The sequence below is a fragment of the Phocoena sinus genome, chromosome 6 (genome assembly GCF_008692025.1).
Source record: "Phocoena sinus isolate mPhoSin1 chromosome 6, mPhoSin1.pri, whole genome shotgun sequence".
In the NCBI taxonomy this organism is placed as follows: domain Eukaryota; kingdom Metazoa; phylum Chordata; class Mammalia; order Artiodactyla; family Phocoenidae; genus Phocoena; species Phocoena sinus.
Genome location: NC_045768.1, coordinates 108,877,795 through 108,892,689, shown reverse-complemented (window position 1 = coordinate 108,892,689; position 14,895 = coordinate 108,877,795). Strand labels below are relative to the sequence as shown.

At 37.9% G+C, this 14,895-nt stretch overlaps 1 protein-coding gene across 2 annotated transcripts in view; it reads right to left on the bottom strand.

Annotated features, from left to right (window-relative positions):
* GLRA3 (glycine receptor alpha 3) overlaps positions 1-14,895 on the bottom strand; it is a 167,453-nt gene that overhangs the window by 38,362 nt on the left and 114,196 nt on the right. For both annotated transcript variants that reach the window (XM_032635588.1, XM_032635589.1), the window contains exon 5: positions 13,448-13,530. In XM_032635588.1, coding sequence (XP_032491479.1) covers positions 13,448-13,530 — 83 coding nt within the window. The remainder of the gene's footprint in view (positions 1-13,447; positions 13,531-14,895) is intronic.

Below are 14,895 nucleotides of genomic sequence, written 5' to 3'. Positions count from 1 at the left end.
ACCACAGTAGTGCTAGTATTTCTTCAAGATCCTCATTTCAATTCTTGTGATAAATACCCAGAAGTAGGATTACTGGATCACACGGTAGTCTTATTTTTAGTTTTTGCGGCACCATGGATGAAGCTCAAGGATATTGTGCCGAGTGAAATAAGCCAGCCACAGAAAGACACATACGGCATGACTTCACCTGTATGAGGCATCTTAAATTATCAGATTCATAGAATTAAAGAATGGAATGGTGACTGTCAGGGGCTGAGGGATGGGGAAATGAGAATACTCAACAAGCATAAAGTTTTAGTCAAACAAGATGAATAAGTTCTAGAGATCAGCTGTATCGCATCATACCTACACTCAACAATAATGTATTGTACGCCTAAAAATCTGTTAAGAAGGTAGATCTCATGCTAAGTGTTTTGAACACAATAAAATAAATTAAATTTTAACAGGTTTATCTGCATTTTTGAGAAGGTAAAGAAAAAATTTTCATTCTTCCTCAATGGTTCTTCAGGAATATAAGGTAGAGGTAATACTTCAGTAGGTCATTTTGTCCAAATTGGAAATTAATTAAATATATAGTTAAGGGAAAATAAGAAGTTAAAGAACTTTTCAAAGTTTCAAGTCTAAGTCACTGACAAGTAGCTATGCCACAGTCTTTGCTTACGTCATGTCAGTACAGTAACCTTCTCTGACCATCTTATAAAATACTTTTCTTCCAATGAGTCTACATTACCCTTTCCTGTTTATTTTTTTCCTTTGAACTACTCTTTACCTGCCATGGTATATAGTCATCAAGTTTTTATTTTGTTTATTTTTTATCTAGCCTCCTGGAATTTAAACTTTATAAAAACAGAGATTATTCTATTTTAGTCACTGACATATTTTTCCAGTACCTAAAATAGTATGTAACATGTACGAGGAGGTTGACTGTTTGAATTAGAAATAGATAAAGGGAAAGGAGGAAGATGGGCTTGTGTGTTTGTATCTGATGGGTTTACTTGGGGGTACACTGAATTTAAGATGCTAGCAGGAGACGCAGGTGTTGCTAACAAGTTTGAACGTTGATTTATATGTTGAAAATTGTTGAAATCACGGACCTATACATTGAAAGTGAGATCAGGATTGTAGTTATAAGTTTGAGAGTCACCTACCTAAGGATGATATTAAAATTATAGACTATCTGAGATTATCAAGGGAGATAATATATAAAGGAAAAAAAAAGCTATAGGAAGGATCAGAGAATTTTCACCTTGAGAAGAGAAAGGTGAAGACAGAAAAGTAACAAACAGGAAGTTCAAGAAGGCACATTTCAGCTAAATAAGTGTAAGTGAGAATGTTCTAAAAGAATTTCACAGTGGAATTGGTAAGATAACAAGTTTCCCTCAAGCAGAGGCTAGGAAATGATCTGTCAGGAATGTTATGAGACCCTTAATCATTGTGTTAGTTAAAACAGATGAACTCCAAAGCCTTTTCCAGCCCTCTGATTTTATGATATCATTGAATATAGCCTTATAAATCTAATTAAAATACACTATAAAAAAAGAATAGGAGGGCTTCCCTGGTTGCGCAGTGGTTGAGAGTCCACCTGCTGATGCAGGGGACACCGGTTCGTGCCCCGGTCCGGGAAGATCCCACATGCCGCGGAGCAGCTGGGCCCGTGAGCCATGGCCGCTGAGCCTGCGTGTCCGGAGCCTGTGCTCCGCAACGGGAGAGGCCACAACCATGAGAGGCCCGCGTACCACAAAAATAAATAAATAAGAATAGGAAAGGATTAGTTACTGTTAAAGAAATAGACAGACTGATCAAAGGAATCAAAGATAAAGTGTAGAAAGCTATCTAAGCATGTATAAACATTAAAAACTTGTGCCAATTGCATGCGGCACTATAACTGGGGGGAGGGGGTTGTAGAACATCAAGTGGACCATAGCAGTGTGAATATCTGTGGTGCGGGAAAGTAAGACGTAGGTATAATCTTGAGATGCAGAAAAAGCTTCTGGAGCCTGAACTTCTTGAGTGGTACCTCTGGGGCTAGTCGAGAGTGGGCCATAGCAGAACGCAGCCCAATGTTCAGCCTCTGGTAACGACATTGATGTCCATGTGGAGAAGCGGCAGCATGGCCATAATAGCCTCACAGACTTTGGTTCAAGACTCACATAAACCCAGACACTGTTTCCTAACACTATGAAGGAGGGGGCGTCCTGAAGAATTTATGATGTTGGACTTCTCATCAACTTTGGCGAGTGGAGAGCTTGCAATGGATGTATGCAGAATTTTTTAAAACGTGTATAATTTTGTGCACGCAAATATCTTAGAAAATACACTCCTGATATATATTTAAATAATGAATCATAGTTTGAAGCACCAAAAAATGGGTTCAATAGATATGCAATTAATATGCTGTGGAAGTTTGCAATATTTAAAAGAATTGTAATTTTTCCTTGAGATCTTTTCCAGCCCTCTGAAAAAAAGCCCTCATGCAAATTCCCAATTTCTCTGGCATTAGATAAGAAAATAGTTTTTTAAAAACTCTAATTAAACACAAGAAATGGTAGGGGGCTTGTGTAAGATATCAGGAGATATAAATTTATAAGCTTTTAAAAAATTCTTGTTATGTCATTAGAGAATTTCATATTAAAACAACAAGAAACCAACACATCTATTAGAATGACCAAAATCTAGAATACTGACAACACCAAATACTGACGAGAGGATGTGGACTAACAAGAATTCACTGCTGGTGAGAATGAAAAAATGGTACAGCCACTTCAGAAGACAGTTTGGTGGATCCTTATAAAACTAAACATACTCTTACCATATGATCTAGCAATCAAATGAGTTGAAAACCAAATGAGTCGAACATATGTCTACACAAAAACCTGCACATAGAAATTTATAGCAGCTTTGTACATGCCAAAACTTAGAAGCTACCAAGATATTCTTCAGCAGGTAAGTGGATAAGTAAACTGCAGTACATCCAGATGATGGAATAGTATTCAGCACTAAAAAGAAATGAGCTATCAAGCCATGAGAAAACATGGAGGAACCTTAAATGCATCTTACTAAATGGAAGGAGTCAATCAATCTGAAAAGGCTACAACTCCATGACATTCTAGAAAGAGCAAAACTATGGAGGCAGGAAAATGATCAGTGGTAACCAGGGATCTGGGGGAGGAAGAAGTGAATAGGCAGAGCACAGAGGATATTTAGGGCAGTGAAACTATTCTGTACAATACTACAATGGAATACATGTCATTACATATTTGTCAAAACTCAGAGAATGCACACCATCAAGAGTGAACCCTAATGTAGGTCCACGGATTATAATAAACGCACCACTCTGGTGTGGGGTGTTGACACTAGCAGAGGATGTGCATGTGCGGGGTGGGTAGGGAAGTGTAAGGGAAATTGTCAATTTCTGATCAATTTTGTTGTGAACCTTAAACTGCTCTAAAAACTCTATTTTAAAAAAATCTCATCTATAAAAATATTCAAATATTACCAACAAGAAAAAATTTTATTACCGAAATGTTGCCCTGGAATTAATTTAACTAGTTCATTAATTTAATAAATAATTGTTGAGTCCCTACCCTATATAAGTACCTAGGTAAACGGCTGGAACTGCCCAGCTCCAGTCAAGATGCTCGTAGAACAGTGGCAACTGACAATAAAACAGATAAACTAACAGATTGTGAAGAGTCTGATAGAGAATAAGCGGAGTTCTATGTGAGTGCAGAAAGGGGTCTAAACTAAGCTGGAGTACAGGAGCAGAAGGAGAATCAGACAAAGTCTTCCAGAGGAAAGACTGTAACAATTATTCAGGTGTAGCGGTGTTAAATTAAATATTTACTATCCTCAGATGTGAAAACTAGAGGGGTGTTTGTTTTCAATCATTTACAACTGTTTGTATCTTAATATGATGCCTCCGTCCCATCTGATTGGGGTAGACTTAAAGATGACTCAGGGACTTCCCTGGTGGCACAGTGGTTAAGAATCCGCCTGCCAATGCAGGGGACACGGGTTTGAGACCTGGTACGGGAAGATCCCACATGCCGCAGGGCAACTAAGCCTGTGTGCCACAACTACTGAGCCTGAGTGCTAGACCCCAGGAGCCACAACTACTGAGCCCGCATGCCACAACTACTGAAGTCCACGTGCCTAGAGCCCGTGCTCCGTAACAACAGAAGCCACCACAATGAGAAGCCCGCGCACCACAACGAAGAGTAGCCTGTGCACAGCAACGAACAAAAGCAGCCAAAATAAATAAATAAAATAAATTTATTTTTTAAAAACGATGACTCAGTTGTTTTTTGAGAGCTTAGTGTCTTAAGAGAAAAAATATTCAATCTTCCAGGATTTCCCTTTTTCTTCCTTTCTCTTAGTAAAGGAGTCAATTGGTTATAAGAATTCTAACCATACATCTTCGTTTGCCAAAACAGCCCTAGATTACCTTTTTTTTCCTCCCCTATGTCCTCTCTGACTTATCAGTTGTTCTAGAGTCTTCATTTTTAGATTAGGTATCATTATTAATCATTGTTTGAAAATACATCATTATTGGTTTGGTATATCTTCAATTTTACTTCTAGATTCTCCCATAGTATATAATAGAGTATGAAATATTAGGTTAAACCTGTAAAACAGCCCGCTTCAGCAATGGTCCCTCTATCTTTATCAGACCCCTTCAGTAACTAATATTTCAAGGGCAGCTAACTCCTGATCGCAGTAGTGGCAGTACTTTTCACCTTTGTTACCCCCTCTGGGCACTTGGTATACAAACCTGGGACATGTGTGAAGTATCAAAGTGCCTAAGTGTCACAGAAAATTATGTTAGTTGTAACTGAAAGCTGAGTACTGCTTAGTACTACTAGCTTAGTACTGCTAAGGATCATATAGGAAGTAACCCGAATGCTTTAAAACCTACAAACATTTATTTTATTATTTGGCAACACTCATATTTTGTAATAAACTCTCCTAGCTGCAATGGCTAAAAGAATTCAATATTTACTGAAAAAGCAAGCACCAAATTTCCATTTCACACAAAAAGTTGATGGTGAAGGTGCAACTTGAACAAAATGTTGTTTATATTTAACATTCACGAAAGGGGCTACAAGGATAGCACTGTCCACATAAAAGCCACAAGACACAAATGAGCTGAAAACATATCAGCATCTATTTCAAAAGATACAGTCATTTTTGGAATACTGCCCAAAGATGATCATTTGATAAGTGTGTTTGCAGGGGGAGCATTTACGTATCACTCTATGAAAACTGAACTTTTATTTAGATCGAATGATTATTTTTCTGAATTAATTTCACTCTTTTTTGACTTCAGGTTTTCTTGGAAAAGCGTATAACAGGAAATTTGCAAGCAATTAAATGATGGCAGTTTTGTTTCAGTATCATTTCCTGCTTCAAAGAGAAAATTGGTTAAAATGATTTTAAATGAGTTTGATTTTTAAATCTAATTCTTTTGGAATTACATGTGTTGAGGATGAAGTATGTGATGTCACTGTAAATTTTATTGTAAAGTCTGTTAAATTCATTTTAAAAGTTCAGCGTTGAAAATAAATGTCACTTGTTTGTGATGGATCTGAATAAAATATTTGTTGGAACTCATCACCATGTTAAAAATTATGTTCTTACTAAATTGAAAAATCTATGGAGATGCAGTATTCTTGAAATTAGTAACGATGCATATATCATTTATTTTACATCCATAAGCTCTGCTCCATTCCATCAATTGAAGAGAAGTGATAGTTGTTAAATTTTACATTTTTATAGGAACGTCGAGTTAAGTGAACTATAATTCTGTGTGACAAAGCGATGCTGAATTAAAAATTATATTTCATCATGGCATAACATGTTTCTCTATTTACTGCTTGCCATCAGATAATTTTTTTTTTAATTTGAGCATTTGAAAGTACTTTAGAAATGAACTTATATATTCTGCAATGGTATTGAACTCTCAGTAAATAGGTTCTCTAAATTTCGGTTGCATTTGTTCAAAATCAGTTGGAAATATTTAATCAAATTATGTTATGAATGGAGCACTAAAATTTTAGATTCTGAAACTTTTTATCAGATAGGAATTATAAATATGATGTTTCTAAACAGGTACACATTGAGATTAATCCCTACAATAGTAAGGGAGAACACTGAAGTCTCAAATGCTGTACAATATTTATTTATTATTTATTTAATAAATGTGCTTTGGAATATATTAACTTATGAGAAAATTATATTGATGGAGTGCTTGTTTTTAATTGGATAACTTATATTGAAATTCAATGGAATTCAGAAGGCCTATTTTCCAGCGTGTGAATTAGGTGAAGAATTTTAAAAGATTCCTAAATAAAAGCAACTAATTTGACTGAGTTTTGTTCTATAAAAACATTTTTTGATAAAAGGTACTCAAGACAAAGACAGAGACAATATCTGTAAAAATATATGGGCTGAACTAGTTCTACTTCAATACAAAGAAAAGTAAAATTAAGCTCTAAAATTATCAAGTACTTTAGCTATCTCAACTGCATACAGATTATTTTCTTAATAAAACCATTATAGTCTATATAGCAAGATCTACTAATGGTGTCAACAATTTCAAATTTAGTACCAAAACTGCAGCTTTAAAGATGATTCCAAATTAGTTTAGTTTGATTTAGGATGGATTATATTTAAAAACCTAGAACGATACTCATCCACTAATATAAAAATCATGTCAGTTAATAAATATATATTACAAAGATATAAAAATTTAAATACATGTGGTGCCCTTCATTTATTCTCCTAAGTGTCCCCATTTTGATGATAAATTATATGGTCACCCCTGTCATCAGGTATACTTTATACCAGGAGGAAATCGTAAAAGTAATACTTATTTAAAGAGAAAATGTGGGCTGAGCATACATTTAAGTTCAAAACAAGTTTGAGATTTATTAGTAAATTATAGATTCACATTTAGTTCTAAAAGTGAACTGGAATCATATTTGGTCACATATAATCACATATATACATAATCACACACACACACATACACACGAGTAAAGGAAAAAGGGTCATGAGACAAACTCCAAAAGGGTTAATACACGTGAGGACAGTTGTGAGTCAAGGTTAAATCATGTCCTTTGTTTTTCTATTGTTCAAATTTTCTAGTACAAATTTGCTGATTTTGAACACATCATTCAAATGTATTCCATTATCATCTTTAAAAAATTTCATCTTCGGTCATTTTTTAAAAATAGGTTAAAAGACTACAGAAGAAAGTCAGAAAGAGAAAAACAGAACAAATACCATATGCTAACATATATATGGAATCTAAAAAAAAAGAAACGGTTCTGACGAAACTAGGGGCAGGACAGAACAAAGATGCAGATGTAGAGAATGGACTTGAGGACATGGGGAGAGGGAAGGGTAAGCTGGGACGAAGTGAGAGAGTGGCACGGACATATATACACTACGAAATGTAAAATCGATAGCTAGTGGGAAGCAGCCGCATAGCACAGGGAGATCAGCTCGGTGCTTTGTGACAACCTAGAGGGGTGGGGTAGGGAGGGTGGGAGGGACATGCAAGAGGGAGGGGATATGGGGATATATACATACATATAGCTGATTCACTTTGTTATACAGCAGAAACTAACACTTTTTTTTTTTTTTTTTTTTTTTTTGCGGTATGCAGGCCTCTCACTGCTGTGGCCTCTCCCGTTGCGGAGCACAGGGAGGCTCTGGACGCGCAGGCTCAGCGGCCATGGCTCACGGGCCCAGCCACTCCGCGGCATGTGGGATCCTCCCGGACCGGGGCACGAACCCGTGTCCCCTGCATCGGCAGGCGGACTCTCAACCACTGCACCATCAGGGAAGCCCCACACCATTTTTTAACACAACATTTTTTAACTCCAATAAAGATGTTAAAAAAAAAGACTACAGAAGAAAATAGGTTATTGCTTAATACTTTATACCAGGAGGAAATCGTAAAAGTAATACTTATTTAAAGAGAAAATGTGGGCTGCACAAACATTTAAGTTCAAAACAAGTTTGAGATTTATTAGTAAATTATAGACTCACATTTAGTTTTAAAAGTGAACTGGAATCATATTTGGTCCAGCTTCCTCAATTGGAAGAGAGAGAGAGAAAGAGACTGGGATTTCAAATCTTGTGTTCTTAAGGAACAGGTGGAATTTAAAAAACAAAAGGAAGAAAATGCTCACACTTGGCGGGTGCTGGCTGTCTATCGCCAGGAGAAATATTACTGCAGTAAATTTTATTAACCTGACAAGGAACAACTGCCATGTCAAAATGTATTTAACTAAAACACTGTAATTTATAATTTGTGCATTTAACTTGAATAATATTACCATAAACCAGGTTGTTACATGCGGTTTCATTTAAGTTCTTAGGCCCGCTAAATTATTTTCTTAGTATTTACACTTTCTCTAAAATTCTCTGGTGTAACTAACCTATCACCATTATTCTACTAGTACTTTGGTTACATTTCTCTCTGAAGACCTAAAAGACTTTATCATAGACGGTCAGTGTAACCTTTCTCCCTCTCTCTCTTAGGATAATGGTGGAAATAAAATTTGTGACTCCTAATTGGTCTCCTCAAATGACAATCATGCTGATAACATTGTTCACATTTTTCAAAACTTCACAAAATTGCCACACCTTGAATGTACAGTGTTTTAAAGTTCATGTGAGAAATCTCAACTAAAATCAGAAAAGGACCTGATCTTGAGCCCATTTTAATGAGGAAAATGTGTATATTTGGTTCTGCCCTGAGAGAGGTATGGGAGGGATCTGCCCAGCTGCCTCTTTGGAATAAACTCCAGGTTGTGAAAGAACATTCTGTGTCTGCCTGTTAGAGGGTTGGAGGGTCAGATCTGCTCAAATTTATGAACTCATCAGTTTATTTCATAGACCCAAACTATTCAAACAGACTCTGTGAGCCAACGTCAGTTTTGCAACACCTAAATGCTGTCTAAAGTTGGAGTAGAGACTAGGAAGGCACTATAATAATGCTGGAGAGGGTGTGGAGAAAAGGGAACCCTCCTGCACTGTTGGTGGGAATGTAAATTGATGCAGCCACTATGGAGAACAGTATGTAGGTTCCTCAAAAAACTAAAAGTAGATCTACCATATGATCCAGCAATCCCACTACTGGGCATATACCCTGAGAAAACCATAATTCAGAAAGTCAGTACCACAATGTTCACTGCAGCTCTATTTACAATAGCCAGGACATGGAACCAACCTAAGTGTCCATCGACAGATGGATAAAGAAGATGTGGCACATATATACAATGGAATATTACTCAGCCATAAAAAGAAACGAAAATGAGTTATTTGCAGTGAGGTGGATGGACCTAGAGACTGTCATACAGAGTGAAGTAAGTCAGAAACAGAAAAACAAATACCGTTGGCTAACACATATATATGGAATCTAAAAAAAAAAAGAAAAGGTTCTGAAGAACCTAGGGGCAGGACAGGAATAAAAACACAGATGTAGAGAATGGACTTGAGGACATGGGGAGGGGAAAGGGTATGCTGGGACAAAGTGAGAGAGTGGCATGGACATATATACCCTACGAAATGTAAAATAGATAGCTAGTGGGAAGCAGCCGCATAGCACAGGGAGATCAGCTCAGTGCTTTGTATCCACCTAGAGGGGTGGGATAGGGAGGGTGGGAGGGAGACACAAGAGGCAGTAGGTATGGGAATATATGTATGCCTATGGCTGATTTACTTTGTTATACAGCAGGAACTAACACACCATTGTAAAGCAATTATAGTCCAATAAAGATGCTAAAAAATAAGTAAATAAATAAAACAGTTTAAGAAAAACACCTTGAAGAATTTGACTTCAGTAGCTTTTACTTTGACAGGATTTTCTTAGCATCTGCTAAAAGAGTTTAACAAACAGTATCTCTATTGTGAGCTAAATTAATTTCTAATAAGGGGGCAGGAAGTGTTTAATGACTGAAATATGAAAGGGATACTTGAGGCAGTCTACCAACTCTTGATAAAGAAATAAGGCGGGGCGTCCCTGGTGGCGCAGTGGTTGAGAGTCCGCCTGCCGATGCAGGGGACACGGGTTCGTGCCGCGGTGAGGGAGGATCCCACATGCCGCGGAATGGCTGGGCCCGTGAGCCAAGCCTGCGCGTCTGGAGCCTGTGCTCCGCAACGGGAGAGGCCACAACAGTGAGAGGCTCGCGTACCGCAAAAAAAAAAAAAAAAAAAAAGAAAGAAATAACGCGGAGGCAACAAGAGGCTTTGCTTTCCCGCACTGGGTTTTTGATTGATTGGAAATGTTCTGGGAAAGGCAGGAAGATGAAAGGACTTGTTACATGAGCACGTGTGTCTGCAAAAGAGCCCAGGAAGCTTTCCTTATTCTAACGAAGTCCAGTGAGCCAACTGTCCTTAGGCCCTGTACCCTCTCATCTGTAATAACGAACATTCATGGAACTATGGGTTTCACTCACTGCTACCACTTGCTCATCATGTTCCCCCTTTTTCTTAAAACTTTTTGGAATCCAGCTTTGAGCCTCATCATTCTAATCACATTTGTCTTTATCATCAATAAAAATGACTTTTTTCAAGTACTTAAAAAAAAAAAACACCATTTCACAGCACTTGATGCTCTTAAACAGATCTCCTCAGCTGCCCCTTCTCTTTTGAGATTGCATGATTGCGATTTTAATTTGCTATCTATGACAACCCCTTGACTGGAATTCCTTCCAACAACCTCGAAATGAAGGCCTTTGTTAAGCGTTGGCTCTTCTTTGTGTGTTTGTTTTCATCTGTGCATTCTCTCCATTAAAAATTTCGTTATGGTTGAACCACTCTGTAGATGGCTGTTAATAGTATGTCTTCAGGTCTCACTCTTCCCTTTGCTTTATACCTAAATTTCCCGAACTTCAAATATATTAAGATTGGATTTATCAATATTCCCTTTAACATTTACTTATTCTATGTTTTCTTTCTCTGTCAGTATTTCCAAAACGATTCTACCTATGAAAGCTCTTTAGCTCTGACTCACTCATTCCCAGAGCTTTTGCATCCACTTTGTATTGAAGTGAATGAAGAATGGTGGAATATGCACCCCCTAAATATGCCACTTTAGTAGAAGGATTATTTTGAGCTAAAGGCACCTGAAACACAGCAGATGCAAGAAGACCATTCTAATCTCCCCTTTTCTTCCTGAAAACTGTAGATAAAAACTCCCACGTGAAAGACGTGCTCCCCGTACCAGGAATCAAAGCCAAGAGAATTCTGTACACACAGACTTTTTAAAATAATTCTCATCTTCCTTTAGTTTCCCCACACAGTCTAGGTACTTTTCCACAATTGCTTCTCTTTGTTCAACCTGGTATAAAAGCATTTAGGTTTGGCCACTTCCTTGACTAGTCATCTCCTTATGACAGATCCCATGTTATGTAAAACTTAACATTAAATAAATGGGTATCCTTTTCTTCTGTTAATCTATCCTATCTCCGTTTAATTTTCAGGCCCAGCCTGAAGAGCCTAAGAAGTTAAAGATAACATTTTGCCTTCTCTACAGCATCAACCTGTACTGTTCCTACCTTCCACATTGTTCCTTTTTGTCCCTACTTTTATTCTTTTTGTTGGAATATTATGAAACCTTCTTAAATAACCTTGGTTCCTCTGGCTGAGAGAATCTTTAACAGCATAATATTGACCAACTCATTTTCTTGCTCCTACATCTTGAATAGCTCCTCACTATTGGATAACATCCAGCATCCTTGGTTTAGTAATTAGGGAACCAGTGTGGCTTAGACTATTTTTCATACGATTTTTTTTCTCGATTACTCTCCCATGTACCTAATTTTGCAACCAAGAAGCCTGTCCTCAAAGTGCCTTCCTGGGGACTTCCCTGATGGCACAGTGGTTAAGAATCCGCCTGCCAGTGCAGGGAATATGGGTTTGAGCCCTGGTACGGGAAGATCCCACGTGCCGCGGAGCAACTAAGCCCGTGCACCACAACTACTGAACCTGCACTCTAGTGCCCAAGCGCCACAACTACTGAGCCCGTGAGCCACAACTACTGAGCCTGCGCGCGACAACTGTGCCTAGATCCCACGCTCCGCAACAAGAGAAGCCCCTGCAATGAGAAGCCCACACACCGCGATGAAGAGTAGCCCCCCGCTCACGGCAACTAGAGAAAGCCCGCGCGCAGCAACGAAGACCCAATGCAGCCAAAAATAAATAAACGAATAAATTAATTAATTTTTAAAAATGCCTTCCTGGAACAGTTAGAAATGCACACTGCTGGGAATCCTGTCTTTCTCCTCACTACCACCCCGCATTTTTTGCTAAATAGCTCCCCCAACTAAAACTAGATTTTTATTTTCCTTTCATTTAATTTAGTAATTTGTCCATGAGTATGATTAATATTTAAGAACTACGTATAAAAGTAATGCATTTGAATTTAACAAGAAGGCGATATTATCAGAGAAACGGGTATTTCCACTTCCTCACTTTAATAATCACCAAATGTGGAGGGCGGGTTGCATCCCCCCACGACATAGGCACGCCATCTAGTGGCAGCTCCCCCGCACTACAGACCTGGCCTCTGAGGCCTGCAAGTCTGAAGATCCACCTGCAAATTTTTTCTCAAGGAATATGTCAAACAGACATTTTTTTTCTTGATATAACATAGTATAACAAGAAAATATTGCATAATTCTTACTTTCTGTATGGCATTAAACACTGAAAACCAATTAAGTTTGGGCTGATTCTATAGATAAGTGCAGAAAAACAGAAGGACCTTAAGTTTTCGTGTGTTAACATTTAATCCGTGATGCACACGGATCCACTTTGAAAGAAGAAATTTAAAGAAACGCCTATAAGCTTGGATAAATCTCTGATAAAGTGTGAGAAACGTCTTTTCTCCGGAGATAACACACAACACAGCCAGCAGTGTACTCTCGGAGTAAATACTGAGGGGTCAACAAAACGGTTCAGAGTAAGCATAGCCTTTGAAGCCAGATGGTTTGTTGTTACCACCTCCATAAATTGGGGCAAAATCACTCAAAGTGACCATTTCCATATGCGGAAACATGGAGATAACAACATCTTTGTTGTGAGTATGAGAAATAATATATTCAAAATGCTTGGACTACAGCAGACACTCCATTAAAAAGAATGGTAGTTTGTCTTTAATGGTCATCATCCTTTTTATCTGATTTGTATAGAGAGAATAGCTGTTTCTCAAGCTTAAAAACTGTTATTTCTAGTCCTGAATTTACTTCTTTATCACAGTATAGAGTGCATTTGCTGACAGACATCATTCCTTTCCATACTATGTGGAGGATAACATGCCCATTTAGGAAATGTTAGGCAAAAACAATGACAAAATAAATTATCTATATAACCCATCAAATATACATCTACTCTCTTTTTTTAAAGTATTCAGAAAAAGGAAGTTGTTCCTACTTACAGCTTTCCAGTTGCATAGTACAGGTTTGTACATCCATTGGAAAATTCTTGAGATCCATTGGACAGGAGAGTGTTAATGTCAATCTGAAAGAATTCAAAGTAATAAATTTTAAAAGAAATTTATAATATCATATTAATATTCTATTGTTCAAGGTACAATTGGAAAACCACGTTGCTTTGGTAATGACTAACATCTACTCAAATAAAATTTGCTCCAGCTTGGGTATGTCATTTACTGCAAAACAACGGTATCCTTTTACATCAATCTGGTCTGGGGGGAAAGAAAAGCTGTATATATAAACGTGCAATCACGTTTACTTATCTATTCACGTTTTCCTTCAGAGAGGGCTAGAGGTGTCTGAGACCCTTAAAAAAGATATTTGAGTGTGAGTTTTATAAAACGAATACCAAAGGCCAAAGACACACTTCTCCCAAATCACTGGGACAGCACCCCTGAAGAGGGAAGGAGATCCAGGGTTTGGAGTATGAGTGTGCAAAGGCTGGGTGCAGGGAAGCAGTTTGTCTGACAACTTTTATCGTCTTTGTAACTACACTGAAGAACTTCTCAGTGAACACCCAGAGGAAAACACTCAGAATCTGGAGGTCTCCAAAATTCTCGGTATTAAAGAGGGCTTCCCTGTCATGGAATTAGAGCATTTCACCAGATCTTATCAGGGCCACGATATAGCCCTCTCGAATACGTGGGACACAATTCCATGCTTAACAATTGAACTTCTGATGTGGCTTCCCACAAAGTGAGATGACCTGATGGCCACCCCAGCGTTCCACCCACTTTTCCCCCTTCCAGAAATCTTTAGTATGTCGGCATTCCAGATAATTCACTACTCTTGAATGTCTTTTTCTTCGAAAAGTATATTACTGAGATATCTTCAAGGATTACCAATCATTTGTAGTTTCCGGACGTGAGCAAAAGAGGCCCAGATCCAAACAAACCTAAGTTTATTCAAACGAAGTTCTTTCCGGAGAACTCTCTAGCCAGCCCCTTGTATTGAAAGTCTTCCCATTGAAATGCAATATATTAGTGGGCACCTAGGCTGAGTCATTCACATAGACTCTGTGACCATAGAGTTTATGGTCTCAGATCACTTCATTTCACTCTATTTCAGTTTTCACATCTCCAAAAGGAAGATAATAATGGTACTTACTCTGGGGACATGTTGTGACCAATACATGAGTTAATACATATAAAACGCTCAGCTGAGTGCTTGACACATAGTAAACACTAAATCAACATTAGTTATTAAGGATTACTAGTACATTCTCCCAACCCCAGCCTTCCCCATCTTCTCCTCCCCCAAATTATATAGGATGCACACAAAGATGACTGAATTAAATCACTGATAAACTATTTAAAGTTTGAACAAAAAAATGGCCATCAGCTCCACTAAATGTAACCACATTCCCCAAAGTGACATTTTTATGTAGCCC